General features: G+C 44.9%; 1 protein-coding gene across 2 annotated transcripts in view; it reads right to left on the bottom strand.

Annotated features, from left to right (window-relative positions):
- Positions 1-1,858: 1,858 nt before the first annotated feature.
- The window catches only part of RRAGD (Ras related GTP binding D), a 29,662-nt gene continuing 12,329 nt past the window's right edge, over positions 1,859-19,191 (bottom strand). The window contains exons 2-8 of one of the 2 annotated variants that reach the window (XM_080938704.1): positions 17,383-17,678; positions 13,471-13,670; positions 12,565-12,679; positions 10,885-11,027; positions 10,693-10,788; positions 6,223-6,371; positions 1,859-2,818 (exon numbers count right to left, since the gene is read on the bottom strand). In XM_080938704.1, coding sequence (XP_080794830.1) covers positions 2,667-2,818; positions 6,223-6,371; positions 10,693-10,788; positions 10,885-11,027; positions 12,565-12,679; positions 13,471-13,670; positions 17,383-17,678 — 1,151 coding nt within the window. In that variant the 3' untranslated portion in view covers positions 1,859-2,666. The remainder of the gene's footprint in view (positions 2,819-6,222; positions 6,372-10,692; positions 10,789-10,884; positions 11,028-12,564; positions 12,680-13,470; positions 13,671-17,382; positions 17,679-19,191) is intronic. The other variant, XM_080938705.1, reaches the window with a different exon arrangement.

Genomic DNA, 19,191 nt, shown 5'->3' with positions numbered 1-19,191 from the left:
TCACACAGAAGTTGTACTTGATCCAGAGAGCTAAAGCCTGCCTGCTCTAAACACCTTCAAGTTCTCAACTCCAAAAACCAAACAAACGTGTTCTTTTAAAGCCACCGTAGCCAGGAGTTTGACCTTTCTGTTTATAGTTACGTTTGAACATAAACAATCTACAGTGCATTAAGCTAACTCCCTAATCTTAGATAAAATACTAAACAAATGTAAGAACATGTTGCAATTCTAGTCACAGTCGGACACATCACCATTCAGACATCAAGAGGTCATTGTCCCATCAGCTTGAGGCAGTAATCAGTGTTGTAACTAGAGTGCATTTATGATCGGGAATGTGGGCCCTAGGTCGCAGGGTTGTTCCTGCCTAACCCTCAAAGAATCACATGCTCTTGAAGTGATAGGCTTTTAAGGCACATTTCAACAAAAACCCATTATGTGGTCGGCTTAAAAATGGAAGCTCCACTTAGACATGCTAATTTTATGTGGTTTACTTATCTTGAAAACTAAAAGCTCTGGGTTCAATTCTCAGCACTGCTCAAGTCAAGTGCGATGGTGCATTCTTATAATCCTAGGACTTAGGGAAGTGGAGGCTGAAGGATCAGAAACTGGAGAGCATCCCTGGCTACTTGGCAAGTTTGAGGCGTGCCTGGGTTACTTCAGACCCCCCCCAAAAAAGCAAATTGCACTCCTTCTCACTCTCTGGTGTCTTTGTGGAGGTGCACAGGGTGGGGGGGGGGGGGCAACCTCCATCCAGCCTTTTGACAGAGGGCATCAGGGAATGGTCTTGATAATTAAGGACAACTCCAGGTTCCTACCACCTCATTCAAGTCTCTTCACAGAAATCATAAGGAGCCAGCCATACCATGATTACTAGAAATCTCCTTAATACCACAGACTACAGGGAGACTCAAATCTCACATTTCAATCATCCGTCTCCGGTTTCAGTTGCCAGCTTCAAAAGGGACCTGGCCGGACATGATGGTGTTAGCCTTTAATCACTCGGGGAAGCAGAGGCAGGTGAACCTCTGAGTCCAAGAACAGTCTGGTTCTACATAGTGAGTTCCAGGACAGCCAGGGCTACATAGAGATACACTGTCTCAAACAATACAGAATTAAAGACACTTAAAAGAAGTGAGCTTTGGGACAAGCTGCTTTAGACACAGAGCTAGGGCCAGCTTTGACATCCCTAGAGGACCCTGCTTTAAAAAGACTCTTTCTTAACGCCATGTATACTTGACAGCGCTAACCCTTGGAATGGTTTGAGACAGGGCTAGATTTAGAACTGTCTGTTCCCTGCCGATCTAAGAAAGCCCACACATAGCTAACTGACACACCTCCTTAGGCCACCTTTCCCCACCAGCCACAGGCTTTCTGTGTCTTCTGTCTTGCAGAGCAAGCTGGCGGCAAGCTGATCTTGGTAGGGACAGGCAGAGGACATGAGGTGTGTTGTCACAGATTAAAGAATGAGTCGGGTAACAAATGGAGCTACCAAGGCCTAAGCTCAATGAAGACGAAAGTCTGCTCCACTCCGGTGGTCATGGGGCACTAAAAACTCCATGGTAAGGACTTTAAACACCATTCTCAGGAGCTGAACTTATGTGAGTTCACATGCATCTTCAGTCTGAGCAGCCTCTGCCTACATCTGGGAACCCTCTTGTTATTCCATCCTCAGCAGGTACAGAAGTGACTCCCGTTGTCCCCACAAATCAAAGCTATCTGTCCCAATCTCCTCAAACAACATCTATGTCTCTACATTTGATGGGCATCCTCTTAGAAATCTGGTCCCAGAGGTTCATTAGAATAATACAGCAAAAAAAAAAAAAAAAAAAAAAAAAAAAAAAAAAAAAATCAACCATCGGCTTATCATGACTACAAAAGTGTGTGTTGAGGTAAAAAGTTTCATAAAGACTGGGCGAGTCAGAAGGCATGACCACAGGGACATAAACGTATAGGTAAGCCTGGCACTAACATTTTTCTACAAAATTCCTGTTTTGTTTTGGGTTTTTTTGGTTGGCTGGTTGGTTGGTTTTGAGACAGGGTTTCTCTGTGTAGCCTGGGCTGTCCTGGGACTCATTCTGTAAACCAGGCTGACCTCAAACTCACAGAGATCCATCTGCTGGGACTAAAGGCATGCACCACCACAGTCAGCTACAAAATTCCTGTTTACGCTTCTTATAAATAGAGAAGTTCTTGTTGCTCTTGCCTGAGCTTCCAGCCCTGGCCTGTTCCTGCTCCACTGAAAAGTGATTTCCCTTCAACGACCAGCAGCAAAGAGTCCCAAATTTACAAAAAGTCTCTAGCGATACGTTGGATCAGTTTCTGGTGGCCATATGGACTACTGTATGTGTGTCCTTGTCACCAAGTACAGAAAAGAGTTTAGAAAAGTCATCTTACCAAAGTTCACCTCGATGAGGAAAAAAGAAAAAAGAAAAAATGCAAAATACGTACAGTTCCTGGCAGTTCTCAAGGGGTTCGTCTACCGACATAAAAGTTTTACACATGTAGTAAAAGTACAGTGGATCCCACTGTTGTACAGGGTTTTGCTTCAAAGTGCGTATTTTATTTTAAGAGTTATTTTTCCTTAACACACGTGAGTCAGGGCCCAGCCCTCCTGTAGCGCAGTTCTGTTCAGAATCTTCTCTGAGGTCTGGACTCAGACGGCTCCCCTACAGCAGCCCTCTAGGGGTTCCATTGGGGGTGGCTCCTGTCTTCTTGGGTAACCGACTCTGGGCCTTTCGAGATCTCACCATCTTCATCCTCACCTCAAAGACCTCATGGATGGCCTTCCGGAAGCAGTGGAAATTATAGTCAATAAGCCCTGCCGGGAAGACAAACACTAAATAACACCGGAAACAACCTGTCATTCGCGGCATGCCTCACCAGTAGGAGGCAGCAGGGGACCAGCCAGCCTTAACAGGCCCAGGCTGCAGGAAGAGCAGGTAGTAACGAGGCAGGTGTTCCAGAAGCTTCCAGAGTATTTCTGGAGGTGCCCATGGCTCAAAGAGATCTGAAAAACCACTGAACAGCACTTACTTAATTATTCAGATTAAAGACCAATATTAATTTAAGATAAAGCAAGAGCTGACAAGATAGTTCAGCCAGTGTGTTGCTATTTAAATCTGATGACCTAAATTCCATACACACACACACACACACACACACACACACACACACACACACACACACACGACATGAGTTCAAGGCCAGCCATGGCTACATAGTGAGACCCTGCCTCAAAACTAGTTAAATAAACAAGATAGAAAGACTACAGAGAAAGACTCCACCACACACACAAACATGCACACCCATTAAACATGACATGAGGGATTAGGCGCTGGTGATACACGCCTTTAATTCCAGCACTGGGGTGTCTGAGGCAGACAGATCTTTGAGGCCAGCCTGGTCTACAGAGTGAGTTCCAGGGCAGCCAAAATAAGCCAGAGAAACACGGTCTCAAAAAACCACCACCACCACCACCCGCCCCACACACACCCCAAAACAACAAAAACACAAGATAAAACTTCAAATGTGCCCATTTCCCTGCATTTCTTAGTCATGGCACCAAGTTACACTTGACTAGTTCATTTACTATTTTCTACAGTGTTCTACAAACCTGCCTTTATCCTACTGTGTTTTAGGAATAATTTACCAAAGATCTACATGATAAACTTCTACTTAAACTTAGTTCCACACGGTCAGATGTTAAAATTAATGCTAAAGGTCAAAGAAGCAACGGGATGTGTGCGAGCATTTAATTTTAGAAACACTGTAGTGGAAAACCTGACAGTGGTTTAACAGAGTGAGGCTAGCTCCCCTTGGGAACAGAATGACGTCATTCGGTGTCTGAGCTGGGAGGACACGGTGGTGTTTCTCTGTGGGACTCTTCCCAGTGTGCACAAGTTCCTTCCTCCCCGAGCTTACAAGACTGTCAGTCAAAGGGGAGCCGGACGAACATCTGGAGATTATTTACTATTTTAGCAGCTTTTGTCCAGTTGATTATAAAATGGGTTCAAACTAAACAAGTTCTCTAGCCTAACTCAGATGCTTCCTAAACTGTAGAACCTGCCGGCAGCTGAGGTTGTACAATCTGTGTGGCCCTAGATCTCCTTAGCTTCCAAAATCTACAGGAAACACCAATTAACAATAAATGTGGGAAGAGACTACTGTGAACACGTGAGCTCTACAGAGAGATGCAAATCTACATCTCATCTACATCAACATTTAGTTACATCTCTCCCTTCCCTTTTCTCCCTCCACACCCCTCCCCGATCTCCTTCCAATCCATGGCCTCTTATTTTCCGTAACTGTCATTTCGTGCGTATACACATATGCTTGTGTGTCCCTAAACAAGGCTTGCTCAGTCCATATAATGCTACCTGTATTGTGCTTTCAGGGCTGACCGTCAGACACTTGGACAACCAAGGGGTGTGCTCTTCCCTGGGGAGGTCCACCTCCCCTGCTCCCTAGTCAGCCATCTTAAGTCCTGACGTAAAATGGTGCTGTCCACTTGTAACAATGACACTTCTATTTTTCAGAGTTAAGTAAAAGCATCTGTATAATGAGGGTAAAGCAAAATGTAGCCCTGTCTACTTCCTCTGTTGACAGGGGATGCTCGGAACTAGGGATTGAACCGACAGCATCATGCAGGAGGAGCAAGCCTCCACTACTGTGTACTGCCCACTCCTCCTGTCTCTCTTCCGTTATTCATTCCAGAAGATGGGAACAGGATGAAAGATGAACACTCTTAGGGGGTTTGAGGACAAATGATACAAAAGTCAGTCTGGTTCAGCGTCAGAAAACGCACAGCCTCATAAGGAGGCTACAAATGCAAATTTAAATGAAACCAACTTTCTCAAACAGTAAAATGCAATATTGATAGGAATACAGCAAAGTGGACAAGTTAACCATGAAGTCTGAAAGATACTTTATTACTACTCGCTGGAATGTCTACCCTTTTGAGCTGAGGCACCCCACTAGTGCTTCTGGGGTAGTGGAGGTTGGGAGCAGTTTGCTGGTCACTCAGCCAGCATAGCCAAAAATAGTGAGTTCCAGTTTCAGTGAGGAACTGTGTCTCAGGGGAACAAGGCAGAAAACGATAAAGATGCATCTGCTCGTATGCATCCACACACAACATGTATGCACCCAAAGGCACTCTATACAGCACGAGCATATAGCATACCAACACATTAATATACCGCACACAACATACTCATATACCATACACAACATATGCAAATACCATAGCCTACATACAGCACATACAACATACTAATACACCACATACGACACATACATACACCATACCTAACACATGCATATAATACGCCACATACAACACACTAATATACCACACAACACATGCATACATTACAAAGAAAGAGAAAGAGAGGTATGGCTTTGTTGCAGTGACTCTAAGTGTGGGGAAAGTGAATGAAAACTCAGCAGTGCAGCCAGCTTTGTTGCTAGTGAAGGGATGAAGAGAGGAAAAGAGGGCAAGAAAAGTCTCAGAGATGTACCTCAAATGTAAAGTCTTAACACTGGAACACTGTTCGCATGAACGTAGTGTTCACAGGATAACAGAAGCTGCTCTAGCGGCCGTTCCCACTGCCTCCCCTCCCCGCCCCATGGCTCAGTGTTGCTTACGTAGCATTAGTGGCCGAGGTCAGGACAAGCCCTGAGCCGTCCCAGACCTGTTAGCATTAGTAAAGTATGCACTGGCTACCAGTACACAGCCCTGGTGACAGAAGCACCATTCACAAAATAAAGGGGAAAAAAACCCAACATTACATTGCTTTTGCTTAAAACATACGCTCACACCCGTCGCCAGCAGCTGATCTGACTCTTACAGGACAGTGTCACTAAGTACTCCTCCACTGTGTGGGTCACGGCGCCATCTGTTACTCCAGGACTTAAGAGTGTGTGAATACTGCACAGAAGGCAAGTGACAGCCACAGTGGTCACACGGCTCACCTAACACCTTCTGTGGGACCTGGCCTGCAGCAGCAGCCTGGCAACAGTGAGGATCTGGTTCTCCTGCCGGTCCCTATCATGACTGCATACCTAGGGGCAAACGGTCCAGATTCCCACTCAGGCGGGGCCTGCCTCAGGCCTGCCAATCAAGGGTCACATAGCGGAAGTTGAGGCTTTGAGGGCATCCCCAGTCTACAGGCGACAGAGACAGTATGAACTGAGGAAATCCTTTTAAACCACGCCAAAAATTACCTTTTCTTTCAAAGCTCTCCTCTCTGACAAAGCAAACGAGCGCCAAGAACTTCGTGACCTCTTTTAAATAAAGGACAGTTGTATTATTCAGTTTTATAATGGCTGTCGAGTCCTTGTCATACGGGGCGCCTGCTCCATCTTCTTTGAGACTAAATGGAGACATAAACCAAAATATATTTGACCTTCAAGAAAGAATTACAAACGGCAACCCAAAGACAGACCCCCCACACACACACACACTTCGACACACAGTAAACGATCACCCTAGTCAAATCAAATGCTTAATAAGGCACGTGCAGTACCTTTGGGCACAGACAGAGGTCATACTGGCTGGTTTTGTGTCAACTTGACACAAGCTGGAGTTACCACAGAGAAAGGAGTCTCAGTTGAGGAAATGCCTCCATGAGATCCAGCTGTAAGGCATTTTCTCAACTAGTGATCCAGGGGGGAGGGCCCCGCCCATTGTGGGTGGAGCCATCCCTGGGCTGGGAGACCTGGGTTCTATAAGAAAGCAGGCTGAGCAAGCCAGGGGAAGCAAGCCAGTAAGTAACATCCCTCCATGGCCTCTGCATCAGCTCCTGCTTCCTGACCTGCCTGAGTTCCAGTCCTGACTTCCTCTGGTGAAGAACAGCAATGTGGAAGTGTGAGCTGAATAAACCCTTTCCTCCCCAACCTGCTTCTTGGTCTTGCTGTTTGCGCAGGAATAGAAACCCTGACTCTGCCAGGCTCTTACCAACACAATGAGTGGTTACTGTGGTGCCTGAGGAACACAAGTGGAGGCAGAGGAGAGTTCTCATTCCTCCACAGCCAGAGGCACCTTGTTTTGTCATAGCACAACAGTGAAGGTGCCAAAAGCAAGGCCAAGAACTTCCAAAGAGAGTCCAGACAGACAGAAAAGGCAAATGCTGGGTTCCACGTGGGCCAGAGGGAGGAGCGATAGAAAACAGAATTGAGGAGCAGATGTGACACACGCCTTTAATCCCAGCACAGAGAGGAAGACAGACCTCTGAGTTGGAGGCCTGCTTGGTCTACACAGAGAAACCTTGTCTCAGACCCCCCACCCAAAAAAAGAGGTCCCATCTCTCAGCTCCAGGAAAACATGCAACATTCAGGACCTGCTGGTAAATAGGTAGATTAATTAGATATATATTAGATAACAGAGTAGCTAGACATGCAAACTTTGCCTTATTTAATGGTTAAACTGTAGTCCTGCAAAAAGACATCCTTGTTCTCAGGAAATACAAAGAACCAGGAGATCTCCAAGCAGTGCAGCCAAAGCACCAAAGACAGATGTGGATGAGGAAAATCAAAGCAAATGTGTCCACGTGGCTGGAAACCCCCACGAAGGACACAGAGTTCTTGGTGAAGTTGGACTCGATTTCCGTAGAGTCGGCGTGTTCAGGTGTAGCCTACACAGCCTAGCTACCACTTTCCTATGTCAGCTTGAAGAAGCTGAGTAACCCGAGGCCTCGGTTTCCTCCTGCTGCTCATCAGTACTATCCAGCAGAGCCCAACAGTGAGCACAAACAAATGCAGGCACACGCTAACCGGACCCACTGTGACACTCTTTCCTCACAAAGAGAGCGCCTTTGTATCTTCTCCCTTTATCTGGGGCCATGTGCACACTTGGAACTACACTAAACCTTATCAATTTCACCCCAAAATTACTGTGTGGTAAAAAGCTGGCCGTACTTAGTTCTGATCTCACACCTGCTGCCCCCCAGAGATTCATGAGTTCGTAGGCTTGGCCCATGAAGGACGGGCACATTGAGAAGGTGTGGCCTTGATGGAGAAGGTGTGTCGCTGTGAAAACTCTGAAGTTTTTAGTGTTGCGCAATCTCCTGCTACCTACGGACCGGGCCTAGCTATATATATCTTAACACGGAATTTCTCTTGCTACGTAACTCTCTAAGAAAAATATGTGAAAACACTTAAATATTTTTATCCACCAAAGAAAGGCTGTGTTAAAATTTTTTTTTCATGTAGACATAGTTGAATCTATAGATTCTAAATATTGCTTGTTAATAAATAACATAATAGCATGGGTAAATTCTCTCAGATGACGTTACATGGAAAAATGAAAAAATATAAAATGAAGTATAGTTATCTTACTATCCTAAGAATTACAAACAAATAAAAATAAAGCCTACAGGAATGTAAACAGTGGGGCTGAGAGATGACTCAGTAGTTCAGGGCATTTACTCTTCCTAAGGACTGAGGTTTGGTTCCCAGCACCCACATGGGGGCTCACAGTTAACAGAAACCCTCTTCTAAACGCTGAGGGTACCAGGCACACACATGGTGCAAACAGAATCATACTGAAAATGCATAAAATAAAAAGTTCCTAAGCGTACAGTGCTGCCTCAGACAGCTATGGAAAAGTCTCGTCTACTGTTTTCAGTTCAGATCTAACCCAGGCGGGCCAGGCAAGTGCTCCTTACTGAGCTCCATCCCTGACCCCGAACTCCTTTATTTTGTTATGCTTGTCCTAAATAGGTGTTGCTTGTACAACCACAACACAGTAAAACACCAAACAAAATACAAGAACCAAAAGAATTACGGGTAGAAATTTGTGAAGTTTTGTAACTAAAATGGTTGTACAGCTCAATTCCTCATCTATAAGCAATGAAAACACACTCGAAGGTAGGGTGTGTGTGTGTGTGTGTGTGTGTGTGCATGCACATATGTCCATGTATGTATACACGTGCATGTGAGTGTACATGTTTACCTGTGTGCCGAGCTGCTAACTCACTCCTGCCTTGCCACTGAGCTGTCTCACAGCTGCTTCAGTCTTAGTCAGAGCTACTACTGCTGTGACCAAACACACAACCAAAGCAACTCGGGGAGGAAAGGGCTTATTTAGTTTACACTTCCGTATCATCAGAGGAAGTCAGGACCGGAACTCAAACATCAAACACTAATTAAGAAAATACCTTTGATCCAATATTTAGAAGGAAGAGGCAGGAGGATCTCTATGAGTGTAAGTCTAGCCTGGTCTACAGAGTGAGTTCTGGGACAGCCAGGGCTAAATCCTGACTCTAAAAATAAAAAACAAACAAACAACACTAAGAGAGAGAGAGAGAGAGAGAGAGAGAGAGAGAGAGAGAGAGAGAGAGAGAGAGAGAAGAAAGGAACAGAAAAGGTCTTACAGGCTTGCCTACGGCCCATCTTATGGATTTCTCATTTGAATCAGGTTCACATAAAACTAACCAGCAGTTCTCCCTGATTCCCGCGAGCTCTCAAATGCCAGCATTCTACCGTAGAAAAAGCATCTGTTTGCTTTCATGGGTAAAAGTAACTGATGACATCACTTACAACTCACCACTCGTGTGTAATTACCATGTGGCACAACAGTGATGCTCGTGCATACCGTTGGAAATGTGCGGACGTCTGTGCCGTTCACCGTACGGTTACTATAGCAACTGCATACTGCAGACGTCCTCAGCTCCCAGTCTCATTCAAGACCATCTACTTAACATGACAGACTACTGTAGGGTCGGACTCTTGAGGAAGGCCTACGTATAAAGCTAGATGCCTATGTCTGACAATAATAAATTATAGCACGTATTATGGCACGCATAACTGATCTAGGATCTATCAGGGCAGGAACATTATGAGCCCACTAACAGTTTACATTCTGAGGTAAGTATGTTGTATGAACATGGGTTTTCATGTAACATGGTTAACAGAAAACCTGACTGGGTGGGCAAAGAATTTTCAGAGGGTAGAAAACAGAAATGACTAAGCTTGAAACTTCTGGAGGCTGACAAGGGTCAGGGGGGTGATACAGAGAAGAGGGGGTGAAAGGCAGGGTCTGAGAGCACAGCTAGAGACAGGCTGACATCAGAGGATGGCTCGCTCATGCTCCGACTGCACAAACTTGCTCAGTAGCCTCTCAGGCATGCAGAGTGCTTCTATGTTTAGCAACACAACTTTCTCCACTCGACATTATCTTAAGCATAGAGGAAGTGTTTGTTTCTATGAATGTTAGGCCATAATAAATAAAAACTGGCAGAAGTCATTTGCCCAGTATTATAATTCTCTGCCCACCCAGACAATTCAACATCAAATTTTAAGAAATACTGAGCAGGCATTATCCTGTAGCAAACAGGATAATGGAGACATTCTTGGTGGCTTGTGAATCTATTTTTACCCCTTGGGCTGGATTTCCAGCATCAGGATCATTTAGACCAAGGCTCAAAGTCTATTCTTTTCTTACTGTCAGCAAAAGTGTGTCTTGAAAATTTCTCCATTCGAAAGTCCATTTCTTTATCTGCAAACAAATATAGTCCCTGCCCCATGGAATGGATGAGAATTAAAGTACATGATATGCCCAACAAAGCTTTAGCCACAATTAGTGAGCATTTGCTCAACAATTACTTTTTCTTATTGTCATGTTAGATGGTCTATTTATAGATCTCAGATGCTTAGAACAAAAGCATAAAATTCAAGTGAGTACAAAAATCCCACAGAAGCTGTAAGAAGGAAAGCTGGTGGGTGGTCCTCGTCCCCTCCCCCACTTCTCCTGATCTCAGGACTGAGCATAACGGGGCTGTATCTTCTGCCCTTTAGGAAAAAGACAAAGGAAAGCATAATCAGAGTGTACAGTCAAAAATAAACCAAGAGCCCTGCCACGACCGCAGAGAAGACCATGGTACTGACCCATAGATACAAGAGATGTCAATCACCACATCGATCATGTCGCAGCAGAGCTCATACGTCTGCATATCCACCGGCGTGCTGTCGGTTGCGATGTAAATCTTACTGACCACGTCAAACAGAAACGCCTTCTCAATACCTGAATTCTGAAAGGGGAAGAGCATAAAAAAGACATGCCTGGGCTGGAGGTGGCTCAGTGGTTAAGAACACCGACGGTTCTTCTAGAGGTCCTGGGTTCAAACCCCAGCAACCACCTGGTGGCTCACAGTGGGATCCGATGCCCTCTTCTGGTATATCTGAAGACAACTTCAGTGTATTCACATACGTAAAATAAATATTTCTTCATTTTAAAAAAAGAGACATACCTAAAAGTAACAGCAAGTTCAGATGGCCTCACAGTTACATTGAAAAGATATTTCATCCTACCAATTAGGGAAGGGGGGGCATAAGGGTCAGGACAGGATCACAGAGGCTGTGATGGGTTAAAGTATTGCATATGCCTCTGTGAAATGTAACAGTGAGGTTCTCTAATGTGTGCAGTCAATAGGGAAGGGTTTTATAATACAATGATTTTCTTTAGAGATTTTTTTTTAAAGTAAATGGGAGCTGGAGAGATGGCTCGGGTTAGGGGCACTGGCTGCTCTTCCAGAAGTCCTGAGTTCAATCCCCAGCAACCACACAGTGGCTCACAACCATCTGTAATGAGATCTGGAGCCCTCTTCTGGCTTACAGGCATATATACAGGCAGGCCACTGTACACATAATACATAAATCTCTTTTAAAAAGTAAATGACATCCTCAATATAATATATAAATAAGCAAAAATTACAAGGAATTCCAGTTGTACGGTTTTACTACACTTTACACTTACTGTCGTAAATTTTATGATACTGAAAGCAGCATTAGCCTGGGTTATTTGTCGGAGGGAAACCAGCCAGGCAGTGTTTCCTAACCCCTAGCTCATCAGGCTCATCATGAAGCCGGTGTTAAAGCTGGATATTCAAACACAGACCTCACCAACAGAACCAAAGGGTTTTAAAGACGTCTCCTTACATCGATTTGTGTATTTTTGTGTCGCTGGGATGGTTAGGTCTGCAACAGCACACATGTGGAGGTCAGAAGACAACTTTGAGGAAGGAGTTGGTTCTCTCCTTGTAACATTCGGTCTCGTGGTTTGATTTCTGACAGTGAGACTTGACAACAGGTACCTTTGCTGTGTCAACGTGCTGGCCCCCAAACCAGGCTTTTTGCTCCATAGCTAAGGTGAGGCTTCATTAATACTTGCTTGCCTCCCACGTGAACAAGCAATCCAAGCAGACTGAGGGAACATCAGAGTTAAAACTGAAAGGCTCTAGGGCTGGAGAGATGGCTCAGTGGTTAAGAGCACTGGCTGCTCTTCCAGAGATCCTGAGTTCAATCCCCAGCAACCACATGGTGGCTCACAACCATCTGTAATGAGATCTGATGCCCTCTGCTGGTGTGTCTGAAGACAGCTACAGTGTACTCACATACATGGAGTAAATCTTAAAACAACAACAAAAACCTAAAACATGTAGGAGTAATCTTCCAGAGTGATACTAAAGTGGCCTGAAATGCAGGCAGGTATTACAGCTTTAGACTCTCGCCATGTTGTTCTTGAACTCTGCAAACGACCCAAGCAGGAACAAACCATCATCTACTTACAGAGATAAAGATGTTCAGCAGATTCTCCAGCGTCGGGAGCTGTGGGATCAGTTTCTGAACCACTTTACTAAAGGCTTCAAATATTGAATGATCATATATGCTCGTCAGATAGAAGCTGAAAGAGAAGGTAGCATTTCACCAGGCTCCCTCTTAGGCTCCTTCACCGGCACCAGTAATCTTCTGTACAACCCTAACACACATGCACTAGAATTCACAATGACCTTGTTCAAAACCAAGTATGTCCTAACAGGCAGCACCCTCGCCCCCTAGTGCCAGAACCATTATTCCTAACTACCCGGCAAGCTTCGGAGTTTGCCACTGTTATCCATGTGAGCATCCTTACATAAGAGTCTCTACTCACATCTCTACAGGAGCCTCTGTTGAATGATCAGTAGCTTTAAATCATTGATATTGAAGCATGTTGTTTTTTTTTTTTCATCTTCCAATTTCAAAAAAAAAAAAAAAAAAAAAAAAAAAAAAAAAACCAATGACACATGTACTATCCTAGTCCACAAAACAGATGGGAGAAAACTTCCCCTGAATTTCCTATCCTAATGACTTTAAGTCTCGTCTGTTCGTGGTTATAAATACCATCCTATTAGCAAGAACTGTTACTGAGCACCAATTAGCATCCTGGATTAGAGTCATGGGTTTTATTGTGTTTCTCATGAGAAGTTTAGCTTTGACAACTTGCTGAATACAAAAGAAAAACAAAACACTACCTTTTACCAAAAGTTATCATTTAGCAAGTGCAAAACATCTCTGACTCTATCCCAGTGAGAAACACGTAAAGAGGTAAATTACCATCCATGCCGACGGGGCCATCTGTGCCCAGCCTGTGGTGACCGAAAACCAAAACCCGCTTGCTCCAACCTCTCTCAGGACCAGGACCCAGAGAGCTCTTACCTCAGGTGAATTTTTTCTAATCCAGCATCAGCAAGATCATCGTTTGCCCTCTGGTGAATGTCCCTTTGGGTCTCAATTTTGTGATCATCTGACAGACCATCTACTTTATGAATAAACACCTCGAAGTTGATATCCGTGTTCACCTTGTAGGCCCTGGTCACCGTGAGATGGAGCCTGGCCAGCGCTTCCATGTAGTCATCCTGGAACAAAGTGCATGCCGTCAGCTTTGTTTCCAGAACCTTCCGTACACACTCATCACTTCGAAGCACACAGCTATGATCTCCAAATATATTTTTCCCAAACTCCCAACACTCCTACAAGAAAAAGTCTGGCTTCACAGACTTCAAGTATACAAACCTAAGTTTGTTACCACAGAAGTTAAGAAAATGCAGCTGGTTTGGGTTGTCTTAGTGTAGGCCTTTGAGAGCTGTAAACACAAGAGCTGGAATTCCAGGAAAAGAAACTGGACCAATACCTAAGACATCCAAGGGACAGGATGCCTCCCAGCTTCCTAAGGCCCTCAGGGACGGTGATGGGGAGTACAGATGATACGGGATGGGAAGGAGAAAATAGTGTAACACTAATCCAGGGACGTCAGCTGAGCCACACTTGTTGGTCTGTGTATTCTACAGGGCTACTTGGTGCCACGGGGCAGATGTGTGGACCCCTCCTCCTGGATTCCCACAGGCAGCGCAGTCCCCAGCATTTGAGACTCCTGGTCTAGAGCAATTGTTTCAACCACCACAATACTATTTTCTCCTTCCTACCTCTATATAATAAAATAATAAGCACCTGTACAGTAATCTTTCTGTTTAAGTAATCAAACCATCATCGTCAAGAATGGTGGCTCACACCTGTAATCCTAATAGTGGGGAGGCTGAGGCAGGAGGATCGCTTTGAATTACAGGCCAGCCTGGAATATTCTTTGAGATTCAAAAGAAACAAATGGGGGCTGGAGAGATGGTTTAGAGGTTAAGAGCACTGCCTGTACTTCCAAGGGTCATGAGTTCAATTCCCAGCAACCACATGGTGGCCCACAACCATCTGTAATGGGATGTAATGCCCCCTTCTGGTGTGTCTGTAGACAGCTACAGAGTATTCATATAAATAAATAATAAGTCTTTTTAAAATATGAATCTGTGTGTGTGTGTGTATGTATGTGTGTGTGTGTTTCATTCAGTGTTATGCCTAAGAGACTCATTCTAAAGTTTTGCTTTATAGATCACTTTACAGGTCAAGGTTTAGGAGTGTGACACTGTGACAGAACACTGGGTTCACCTCAAGTACCATCATCAGTAGAACAGAGGGTTACAGATGCTTTCCCCCAACATTACATTTCTGTTCTTTGTGTGTTTGTGCAGTGTATGTACACATAAGCATGCATGTGTGCACACTCCACACACTCTTGCTCTTTCACATTAACTTGATTCTGTAACAAGAGTCTCTCTCATCAAGTCAGGAGCTCTGCTGACAGCCAGCAAACTACAGTGACCTTCCTCTGCTCTACCCTACCCTAAAGCGCTGGCCTTCTCAGCTTAAGTGTGACACTCACTCGGCTTTTTTACCCTGTCCCCAGGGGCAGAGAGCAAACAAGGTGCTCATGCCTATAATCTCAACATTCCCCAAGAGGCTAAGGTGCTGTGAGTCCAGCCTGGCTACAAGTTCTAGGGCAGCCTGAGCAACAGTTTAAGAACCTGCCTCAAAGAAAGAAGAGGTAGAAAAAAAGGGAAAAAGAAAAGGGTCTTTCTAAAGCATTATTAGACTTTGCTGAAACTTGCAGTAAACTTAAAACACACACAAATTTATTAACCTAACTGAAAAGCCTGCTCCATGATTAGATAAAATTGCCTATCTAAGATTAATTAAGCCAGTATGGACTGGAAAGATGGCTTGGTGTTTAAAAGGAACTGCTGCTCTTGCTGGTGACCAAAGTCTGGTTCCTAGCACCTCCGTGAGGCAGTTCACAACCACCTAAAACTCTGCTTCCCGGGGAGCACACACCTCTGGTGGCTGCAAGATCCTGTACTCATATACAGACTCACACATGTACACAAGATTAAAAATAATAAAAAAAGTAAACATAAGTAACCCATTTGGGGCTAAGTTACATTCATCTCATAAATGCCTTAGACAGATTCTCACTGGAGCTACTACAGGACAGTATGGTGTCCCGAGTATTACAAAGCCATTATCGTGAAATGATCTTTTGGAATCCACTTTCCCCAGACAGCTACTTAAACAGCTGCAGAAATACCCTGGGAGGCGTTAGGGGAAGACAGAGTTCTCTGCCCCATACTGTGCACACATTCGTTGCTGCCTGGGCTCCCTGATTTATAGTGCAGGCAAACAGACAGCCAGAAGAGACCTTAGTACAAGTGGGAGGGTCAGAAAACCAGCTCCCAACAGACCCAAGCATACAAGGGTCCAGGCACAAGCTCTGGGTGGACTTAGATGGAGTGAACCTACCACGGGTCAGACACGGCTCACTCCCTCTACAGACTTCCCCTGAAGGAAGAACCCGTACGGCACTGAGCGACCAGTTCTCAGAACCAGACACAGGGCAGCCTCTTGGAGCTAATACTTTTCTGAAGATGTTACCCCTGCATTACACATACCCTGGCAGGCTGACCAGACGACAGAAGCCATCCCCTTCTGGGAAATCTCTAAAGCCCCGTACTAGAGTGGGTTTGGCATTCTTTGGAGAACACACTTCCAGCCTGCACCAGAGTCTCAGGGACCTCTAAGGCCCCAAGCCCACACACCCTCCCCAGCATGGTCAGCCTGATCTCCCTCCTCTTTCTACTGAGCGAGGGGCAAGGCCCGTGAGGAGATAGCACGATCAAGTAATGGCTGGAGAAAGGAACTCCTCCCCTCCAGTAGTGGATCTCCATCTTTCTTTATAACCAACCTGAAGGAGGACTGCCTTATACGGATCAGTTAATAAACTACTGAAAGTAATATTCATGACAGAAAACTAGGTAATGAAGGAGGTACAACTTGGGAAGGTTTTAAATTCTCAAGTAAATGCTGTCACATAACCTGTATCCCCAACTTATATATGTGAACACATTTCTCAGAACCCACAACCTTGGGAGCAAAAACACGCAACAGTGGAGCTGGTTATCCAAACACAGATGTGATCTGTAAAAAACCATGAACTATCCATCTTCCTAGAACACCTACCCCACATTTTAATAGTCATAACATAAAATAGTTATAGTGATCAAATATACACTGATAATAATAATTTGGTTCAAGGTCTAAGGAAATTGCTCAGTGCTTAGAAGCACTGGTTGCTCTTTCAGAGGAACCAGGTTCAATTCCCAGCACCTACATGGCAACCCATACTGTCTAGAACTCCTGTTCAAGAAGATCCAATGTCCTCTTCTTGCCTCTGCAGGCATCAGAGACACATGCTGTTCAGTTATGCATGTAGGCAAAACACCCATACACAGAATAAAATTAAGTAATACCTTGATTCAGAAGGAAAAAAAAATTCACTTAGAATTGTATCTACTTGGAAAGTAAATATTATAAAATGTAACCTTCAAAGTAAATCTGTGGCTGAGAACCTGTCATTTCAGGTATCTTCTGGGCTCAGGCGACATCTGTGAGGTAAAGTGTGTTCAGGCCATGACTAGACAGGTCTCTGCTGCTGTCTGAGAGCTCTAAGAAATCCTGTTTGATAGAAAGGTCTACCGCAGATTTAAAAAACCCAAACATTGGGCCAGCAGGATGACTCAGCCGGTAAAGGTCCTCGGCTCAGGACTGACAACATGAGCCCCATCCCACAGATATGGTGCACACACCTGCATATGTATATGACATACACACCTGCGTGTGTACACACACTCAAACCCCCACTGCAAATGGACAGAGAGAGGTAGACGCTGCCTGCGGAGCTCTACGTACCTGGGAGTCGATGACAAAGATCAGCGCTCCTGTTCCCCGGAAAATCATCTCATAGTCAAACGTAGGGTCAAAAAAGTCAATCTGCCCAGGGAAGTCCCAGATCTGGAAGTTGACGAAGCTGCTGTTGGAGACGTCCTCCCGGCAGATCCTGCTGGTGCTCTCCAGGAACAGTGTCTCGCTCGGGGACATTTTGTGAAAGACAACTTTCTGTATGGATGACTTGCCACTCCTCCTGAGACCCATGAGCAGGATTCTGGGCTTCACCTCAGTGCTGAAGGGGTCGCTGAAGTCCAGAACTAGAGAGACCCCAGAACAGGGTAAGGTGAGATCTTTACGGCAGCTAACTCGAGTTTCCCTTCCACTGAGGTGGTCTATATGATTCAGATGCTACTTTTCCAAACAGTGCCACCTGTACCATCAACCATGGAGGGGGACACCATGGGGACATCCAAACCCTGAAACCTGCCCTAACCCCTTTATACATGCCAGTGCATGGGCCACCATCTCAAGCAGGTACTCTGGAATACAAAAGCAGAGGCTTCCTGGAGCTCACAGCCTGAAAATAAACTCAGCTCTTCAGCCATGCCCTCCTCTGTGTGGTCATCAGGGTACACTAACAAGGTACTCTTGGTAACCTGCTGGCTACTGTCCTCATAGGCCTCAAAGACTAGAACACAGGCAAAGACCAGAGACCTCTTATCCGAATTGTGAGAGAGCGCATGAGATTGACAGGCCTGCCCTGTTCATCTGGTAAGATAACCACAAGCAGTTATTAACATTAAAATTAGATAAGGGTAGAAAGATGGCCAGGTGGCTATTTTGTTGTTGTTTTTCCAGACAGGGTTTCTCTGTGTAGCCCTGGCTATCCTGGAACTTGCTCTAAAGATGGAGACCAGGCTAGCCTTGAACTCACTGAGATCCATCCGCCTTATGAGCACTGGATAGGCGTGAGCCACCCCCACGCCCAGCAGGCTGGTTCCCAACACTCATGTCAGGTTACACCAGCTCCGGGGCATCCAACCTTTTCTTCTGGGCTCTGTGGGCTCCACAGTCAGGTGACAAGCCCCAAGCCCACACTCACACATATATTGTCTATGTATAATTTAAAAAATAAGATTGTCTTTAAAGGATGAGCTTTAAAAATGCATAAGATGTAATTAATAATGATATTAAATATTTCTCAGGGCTGTTATGGTAGTTAAATAAAATCAAGGGCCTAAAATAATTAAGACTCAAGCAGGTTTAGTGATACACACCGATAATTCCAATACCTAGGAGGCTAAGTCAGAAGAATCACAAGATCTAGACCAGTCTGAGCCACACTGCATGAAGCCTCATTCAGCCAAGATACTGGGCCAACTGGTAATAATCCATATGCAAAGACCCGCTGACCTGAGACCACATACATGTTCATTCAAAATGGACCAAACATCAACTTAGGAGCTAAAACTAAGCTCTTAGGGACAAAAAACCTAAGCAGACGTCATGGAAACCTTGACATGGTCTCCGTGCCATGGAGACCAGGAGCTGTTTCTTAGCTGTAACCATAGAGGAAGGAGAGGAACAAACTGTACATCCAAATTGTGAAAAGATGGCACTGGGGAGATGGGCAAAAGTCAGGTGTACCTGATGCTCTGTGGAAGACTGGAATTCAGGTCTAAATACCCAGGTCAGGAGCTCAGTCACCTTAACTCCAGCTCCAGGGGACCTGTGACCCTCTTCCGGCCTCTTGGATAGCTAATGTGTAGACACACAGACACAGTATAAAAAGAAAATTTGCTTGTTTCCTGTTTTCTTTTTGTTTTGTTT

This window comes from Micromys minutus (assembly GCF_963924665.1).
Source record: "Micromys minutus genome assembly, chromosome: 26".
NCBI lineage: Eukaryota > Metazoa > Chordata > Mammalia > Rodentia > Muridae > Micromys > Micromys minutus.
Note: the sequence above shows the minus strand (reverse complement) of the source record. Positions and strands in the feature narration are given on the sequence as shown.